This window comes from Arachis ipaensis, chromosome B10 (assembly GCF_059453495.1).
Source record: "Arachis ipaensis isolate K30076 ecotype BB chromosome B10, ASM5945349v1, whole genome shotgun sequence".
NCBI classification, from domain to species: Eukaryota; Viridiplantae; Streptophyta; class Magnoliopsida; order Fabales; family Fabaceae; genus Arachis; species Arachis ipaensis.
In genome coordinates this window covers 130,397,079-130,404,843 of record NC_142435.1, presented here as the reverse complement: position 1 = coordinate 130,404,843, position 7,765 = coordinate 130,397,079, and the positions used below count along the sequence as shown (strand labels likewise).

The 7,765-nt window shown below is 32.9% G+C and overlaps 2 protein-coding genes across 2 annotated transcripts; one reads left to right on the top strand and one right to left on the bottom strand.

Annotated features, from left to right (window-relative positions):
• Positions 1-5,807: 5,807 nt before the first annotated feature.
• LOC110268208 (uncharacterized) lies at positions 5,808-6,372 on the top strand. The gene is made up of 2 exons (XM_021114111.2): positions 5,808-5,834; positions 5,911-6,372. Exons 1-2 carry the CDS (start codon positions 5,808-5,810, stop codon positions 6,370-6,372), a joined length of 489 nt encoding a protein of 162 aa, XP_020969770.1.
• Positions 6,373-7,022: 650 nt separating this feature from the next.
• On the bottom strand, positions 7,023-7,451 carry LOC148581723 (uncharacterized). Its single transcript, XM_088493352.1, has one exon. The coding sequence runs from the start codon at positions 7,449-7,451 to the stop codon at positions 7,023-7,025; it is 429 nt and encodes a 142-aa protein (XP_088349478.1).
• Positions 7,452-7,765: the final 314 nt, after the last annotated feature.

Sequence of the window (7,765 nt, the reverse complement as noted above, 5' to 3'; positions counted from 1 at the left end):
TCTTACTAAATCTATTTATTTATTAAAATTTATTACTATCACTTAAAACAATTTAGAAATTCTAGGAACTAATAGATGAATTCTTATTGTACATTAATAGTTTGAGAATATTAAAATTATCATAAAAATTCGTATAATTTTATTCTCTTGACAAACAAATTTATAATTACGTTAATCATATAATTTTATATACAAACATTGATATAGTGTTGTTTCATGTATATATTTTACAGGTATCAAAGGATAGCATTGAATTGTTATTCAGTAGGTTTAAATTATTTATTGTTTATTACAAAACTTTCTGCATTAGGCTTCTCCATTAATTTGTTCTTCATTTTGAGCTGATTTTGATATTTTTTTACTTCACAGTAAACCAACATATAAAATTTTGTTGGTGGATTTAAGTATTACTATATTATTTATGGTCATATTGAGTATATATGCCTGATTTATTGAAAAAAGTAGATTAAATAACTATTTTATAGTTAATACAATTAACACTATATTAAGAAAAGAAAAACAACGCATACAAGTTATTCTTTTATTAATTAAATTATTATAATTAAAATAAAATTTAATATAACAACTTAAAATTATAATTTCAATCTTATCACGTGCATGGCACGGGTAATTAAACTTGTTATAATCAATACATTTGTAGTTTTATAAGAAGAATGCATTAATTATTTATTAACCTTATCAAATTAACTGTAAAGTCAAATCCATGCATAATTAAACTGAATTTTGATAGCGTTTTTTTTTTTTAAATTGCAAGGAGTTTCAAAACTCCAAATTTAGTATAAAGATAAAATTTTTTTCTGTAAACTTTCGTAGAGCTTTAACACTTCAAATAATAGAAGAGTATGATAACATCCACCAATGCAATATGTTTGACTTTATATACTTTTTGTTTTACTTTTTTTTTTAATTGTGCAACATCTTTATTTAAATTACTAGTCAAATTTAGGAAGCTGAAATTTTTTTTCTTATTATTATCAAAGTCGGTTAATTTGTACTAGTCAAAACAATTATTTTAGTTCATTTTTAAAATAATTAAATAGTTTTTTGTATTAATTTTTATAAATTAATTTTTTCTTAAAATACTAAAATACTCTCGAAATTATTTAACTTTAAAGTTAATGTATTTGTAGTCTTTTAGAAATTTGCATAAAAATATTATAAACTTTAATTTTTATTGAAAGATAATAAAAAATTTATGTTTATCTCATTGAAGAATATTCACATAAAGATATCTAAAACATCTTTTTTTTTTTAAGTTACTAATGTGTCACACTGTGATTAATAGTATCTATATAACTAGTTTATAATGTATTCTCTAAATCCGATTCTTTGAATTCGGTTCGACCTAGTCAGCTTAAAATTTAAATATACCGATCCAGGTCATGTTTAATCTTTTTAAATTTGCAAAACTAGGTCGTTTAACGATCCTAGCATCTACCTTCTCCTCCTTCAACGTTACTCTCAAAGCTGGGACTTTCTCTTCACCGCCAACTTCATTTGTGCAATCAAAAGCTGGTTTCGATTTGGTGAGTTTTAATAAATTTTGTTAATTTTTGTTTTTTTTATTGTTATTTTTTATTTTGGTGTTGAAAATATTACTAAACTAGTTTTTTTATTGCTAAAAATAATCACTAACGTAAATTTATTACTGATTATCACTGAATTCTGAATAATTTGTTGTTGAAAATATTTGGCAGATTTTTTAGTTGCTGAAAATTTGTTGTATTCCAATGAATATGGTACTGATTATATAATTTTTATGGGACAATTTTTTCTCTTTTACGTATATAGCATTAAAAAAAGGAAAAAAACGAGTCTAGCTCGAAATGCATTATTGATATTGAATCTTATTTTCCAAAGCTCCATTCTATATAAACAAATGAGAAGACAAATGGCGTTATATGTATTATTGATATAAATGCTTAAGATAATTAATTTTTAAAATTAGAAAAAAGAACAATAATAAAATAAAATTCTTTCTCATATACATAGTATAGATATAAATTAGATTTTTAAAGTTAAAATTAAATGCATAAATACTTTTAAGTAACTAATGGCATAGAACCTTTTTTTTTTTTGGTTCCTTTCAACATGCTTATATAAACTAAATGATATTTTTGTCTTTTTGTTTTAATACATTTAAATAACACTAATCCTAAAAGGATATTTTTATTTTTTATTAATTTTTAAATGAATATTTTAAATTTTTAAATAATCTTCAAGAAGAATAATTTTATAAATTCAAATATAAATTTTGAATCTTTAAAATAATCAAACAACTCTTATCTTTATATCCTTTTAAAATTAATTACAAACTTATTTTATTTGTTATAATTAAATTAAATTTTTAATTCAAATTAAAAAAATTAACATTTAAAGATATTTTAGTCTTTTAAAATATTAAATTTAAAAGAATATTTTGTCTTTTAATTCTTTTAAATTTTTATTTTTTATTTTTGTCATAATTTTATAATAATTTAATATCAATTTAAAAATAAAATAAATTCAAATTAAAACAAAAAAAATTTTAGCCTAAACAGAATTAAATTTTAATGCTGATTATTCTCTCTCTTTTTAATAATTTAATGCTGATTTTTTTCTTTTTTTAATTAGAGAATACTAAAACTTTATATACAAATTTTTTCTCTTTCTTTAATTGAAGAGCACTAAAATTTCATATAAGTTTGGAGTATCAAATTACGTTGTCTCTAGAGGTGTATAATAAAAAACTAAAATATAGTTAATCGATTAAAAAATTATGGGTTTTGCTAAGTAAATAGTGACTTTTGTAAACAATGTGAATAATAGGTTCTAGAATTGACAGAATAAAGTAAAAAAATACTCCATTCCTAAATTATCTTATAAACCTTAACATTAGGATAACTATCTGCACACCGAGTGAATTGAACATCGAGCTATTCTGAACTGTGCATGGTAAATTGAATCAAAAGAAATAATCATTCAATTAAAAATAATGAACATAATCATCTGCATACCTATTGAATTAAACATCTGATATATTCATTGTTTACATTGTTTAGTATTCTGATTGTCTATCTATACTTTTCCAAAAATTATAACCATATTTTGATTAACCACTTTAACAAAATCATTTTAAAAATTATAACCATATTATTTAGGTGAAAACTCAGCATTCAACTTTACCTAAAGTTGATAGCTGAGAGCTGTTAAATGATTTAAATTATTTGATTAAATTTTCATCTAACGACTTTTAATTATCAACTTTATGTGACATGAAGTTAACTGTATCTAAGTTTCCACCTATTATTTAACATTAGTTAACCAAAACCAAATTTAAAAAACCAATTTTTAACGGTTAATCAAAACCAAAACTAAAACCAAATTTAAAAGACCCTTAATTCCATTTAATCCTTAATTCCCTAATCCCTTCAGCATTCAACCCTCAACCTCAACCTCAACCTTATGCCTCTTCCATCTCTCTTCACGCCGCCGTCAACAGCTCTTCTCCTCTGCCTCCCACCAGACTTCGTCGGTGGCTCGCCGGACCTCGTTGAAAACTTGAATCCTCTTCTCCTCTTCACTCTGATTCGCGCCTCTATCTCTCTGCCTCAACGACTCAACCTGTTGCTGCCGTGCTATTGACTCAACTAGTCTCCACCGGAGTATCTCTTTTTGGGTTCTCTTCTGTTCTTACTGAAGCTCGTCGGTGGCTTGCCGATGCTCGTCTTCACTCTGCTTTGCGCCTCTATCTCTCAGCCTTGACCTTCCATTGTTGTCATTGTTCTGCCGTCGCATCAATTGAGGTAAGCCTCCTCCTTACCCTTGGTTCTGCCATTAATGTTGTTCCTGTCTGATGCTCAGGCCGAGGTATTGGTCGGAGATGGCTACAAGGGTTCTTGCGTGGCTACTCCTGCTGAGGTTTATACCACCAGTGCGAGCCTCATCCGAGTAGTGGGAAGTACCTGCAAAAGGGACTCCGATGCTTAAGTTAGTTTTGGTGTAGGAAATATAACTTAAGAACGATTATTATGAGCAGTGAGTTTTGAGTATGTGCTATTGATCGGACTTGACCCGTATTTAAGGAGGTAGTGTAATGGTTTTGTGAGTCTGTATCCTGAAGATCAGGGTGTGGTGGTTTGTTGGTTCCGAGATATGGCTCCCTGATTTTTCGCCTCATTGTGCAGTTGGTCAAACCGAGCTTATGACGTTAGAGTCCGAGCTTATAGGGACGGATCACAGTCCCCAAGTTTGACTTACTTTGGGTGTCACGGAAGTGAGTTAAGCTTGTTGTAGGTTCATGAGTGGTATAGCTCGGTTGCATCTTTTAAGCCACCATGCTCAATTTGCTTACGTGGCACTTTTTTATTATTGCGTGTCTCGAAAATTGTTTGTAATAAACGTTTGTCTGTTGAGTTCCCTATGATGAATCTGGTCTATTGGTTTGAATGACGAGTCTTTTTGATCATGCGGTTTGTTGTATTTGATCGTGTGGTAGTAGGGATGCGTGGTTATTACCTTCTCTTACTGAAAGAAAGACTTGTCTTTTTCCCTATTTACTGCTGAAGATGTCTTCCAGAGGTACATTCTCATCCCCCTCTCTTTTCTTTTACTGTTTGCCTGTTCATTATGAAGAAAGATAAGGTTGTGGAAGTAAAAGATGACTGGTACCATTGGGTACATGCAGATGTAAAATATCGTGCTTCTTTGTTTCATAGTGTAGAATCTTTGTCTGTTTTGGATACTGTTAACTGTATTAGGAGGGGTGCTCGTATAGGTGTTGAGTTTCTCCCTTGCAGTGGTGAGGAGAGGGTTTGTGAGAGGAGAGGTGACTGGTCGTATTTTTACTTTTATAGTTCCGTTCTGAATGAACTTCAGGTGAAGTTTCCCTTTACGAGTTTCGAATGCGATGTGCTGATGCAGCTTAACTGCGCTCTGTCGCAGTTGCACCCCAATTCGTGGGCATTTCTTTGTGCATTTGAGTGTTTTTTTAGCTTTCTTGAAGTGGAGCCTACATTAAATCTATTCTTTTCCCTGTTTCAATCGAAAGGCGTGAAGAAGGGCTTGTGGGTGAACCTAAGCAGTTATCCTGGGCATTCCTTGTTTGTTCTGTATAAATCATCTTTTAAAAATTTTAAAGAGTTATTTGTGAAAGTTCGCTCAATAGAGACTGAGTACCCGTTCTACTTAGATGATGAACTGGCTGAGAGGTTTCCTTTATATTGGTGTTCTGAACCTATGCAAGTTCTTAAGGCTGTTAGGAGGACTTCAGAGGAGGATTTAATATTAGATTATCTTGTTGAGTGCTTTGCGTCTGGGAAGTTGTTATCTATTCCTGATCTTTTGAAATTTGAGGATGACAAAGATTCTCTGTCGAGATATATAGGTAGCCCCTGATTGTTTGTTTCCTATATTTTGATTAATTATTGGTCTTATGCTGCTTGTTTTTATTTTTTCAGGTGGCAGAGTTTCGAATCTTTCTTCTTCTCGTATGAGAACATTTTTGGAGCAGAAAAGGGGTGACAAAGGCGGTTCCAGTAGGACTTTTATAACTGAAGCTGCTCAATCTAGTTCTCAGGGTGTGAAACAAAAAAAGGGCTGAGTCTGATAAGTCCTTGGAGGTGGTATCTGCTGAGGCTGCTCAAGGAGCTATTATTCAGCATGAAAGGCCGAAACAGATTCGGCTGCATGGCTTTGCCCGTGGTTCAAACTCGAGATTTGTATGGAGTGACTAGTTTCCTATTTTTGAGCTGGTTGACAAGGTTGGTCAGTTTCCTGGTGACGTTGACTTGCTTAATGGTGCTGGTATGGAAGCTGTTGGTCAATATATGCAGGTATGCTCTTGGTATTTGTTGTTTTTCTTTGTATTTCGTATTTGTTTGTCACATTTTTGTTTATTTGTTTTTGTAGGTAATTGCTGCTAGGATGTTGTGTATAGGTCATACTACTGAGTTGTTGGGTGCCGGTGAGAAGGAGTACATGGACAAGATTGCTTTGTTGGAGAAGACTGCTGCTGAAAAAGAAAAAGAGCTTTCTAAGAGGGACGGTGTTATCGCCGAGAAAATGAAGAAAGCAAAGGACCAGGAGGAGGAAATAGAGACCCTTCGTGAACAGATTCGTGTTTTGCAGAGTCAGGTGTCCCAGGCTGAAGTGGAGAAAGATAAGATGGTGGCTCGAGTTCGTGAGCTTGAGGTCAAAGTATGGAGATGTTTGCTGCGGGCTTTGATCGGTGTATTAGTCAAGTCTCTATTTTTTTCTCCGAATTTCGACGTTTCAAGGTTAGATGTGACCAAGATAGTGGTCGGAGGGAAGTTTGTTAATGATGATCCCGATGAAGCTGAGGGAGAGAATGTTGCTGAAGCTAGAAAGTAGTATTTTATCTGAATGGTTTATATAGTTGTGTACTTATTGTAGTGACCTTGGGAGTTTGTAGGTTTAACCCCTGACTTGATCTGTTTTGTTTTGCTAGTGTTTTTGAAAAACTTGTTTGACAGTTTATGTTTAATTTGCATTTTGGCAAGCAAATTTAAAAAAGTATGATTTGTCATGAGTATTTTTCTCGCCTTGAGTGCTTAGCGTTAGCGGTTGTTAGTTCTATTTTTTCTGGGAAAGTTGGAAACGGCAAATTAAGTTGATGGTGATCCAGGAGGGGAAGTCTAGATTTTGAGACCGCTTGATACGGTTGTGATTGTTTGTTGATTTGTGAGTGAATGTCGACTTTTATTCCGAGTTCTGAAAAACAATTCGTGAATAAAAGTTTGTATTGATATTGTATGTAGCTTTTTGTTCCGACTTTTGTGGTTTAGAAAGTATTGGTGTTCGTTGTAGTCGGTTAGAATGTATGCGATGGAATGCACAATTTTCATAACTTGAAATGGTAATTCATAAAACTGGATTACATCTGTCATGCTTTTGAAGTGGTCGGCCTCGTTAAAACCTCCTCGAGTAAAACCCTCCTTAGGGATAAAAACCTCGGTGGTAGGAAAAAGAGTACCGTCCGAGCTTCAAGCGTTAATGAGCGACTAGGTATAATAAAGCCGCAATGAAGAAATGTTCCATGTGTTTGGTAGGTCGGCTCCTTCTAGGCTTTGGAGCGAGTATGATCCTCGGCCATATACTTTGGCAATTCGGAAGGGACCTTCCCAGTTGGCAGCGAGCTTCCCCTGTCCTGGTGGTTTTCGAACATCCTCTAGGCGTCTAAGGACTAGGTCTCCTTGTTGTAGTGTTCGTGGTCTGACCCTTTTGTTGTATTTGTTCCGTATCATTTGTTGTATTGCTTCATTTCTGATCTTTTCCTCGTCTCTTACTTCTTCTATTATGTCCAATTCGGCTTGTCTTGTTTCGTTGTTCACGACGTCGTTGAAGTAGTTTATCCTTATGGATCCTTGGGATATTTCTACAGGGATCATGGCATCGGATCCAAAAGCCAATTTGAAAGGTGTTTCGTTCATCGAGCTTTGCGGGGTAGTGTTGTATCCTCAAAGTATCTCGGGTACTAGCTCGGCCCACTCTCCTTTCGCTAATGTTACTTTTTTCTTAAGTGCCTGCAAAATGACTTTGTTAACTACTTTGGCGAGCCCATTAGTTTATGGGTGCTCCACCGAGGAAAAGTGGTGTTTTATATTCAGATTAGATAAGAAGGAGGCTATTTTTCTATCTGTGAATTGCCTACCATTGTCAGTAACAATATCCATAGGTACCATATCGGCATATTATAAATTTCCAAATGAAATGTTTTACCTTATCCACTGTTATCTTGGCCAGC

Bases quoted from the DNA above. Each gene is read 5' to 3' on its own strand.
- LOC110268208 (XM_021114111.2), top strand. From the start codon at position 5,808: ATGGAAGCTGTTGGTCAATATATGCAG. The intron at 5,835-5,910 runs GTATGCTCTTGG...TTGTTTTTGTAG, and splicing joins CTGTTGGTCAATATATGCAG to GTAATTGCTGCTAGGATGTT.
- LOC148581723 (XM_088493352.1), bottom strand. From the start codon at position 7,451: ATGAACGAAACACCTTTCAAATTGGCTTTTGGATCCGATGCCATGATC.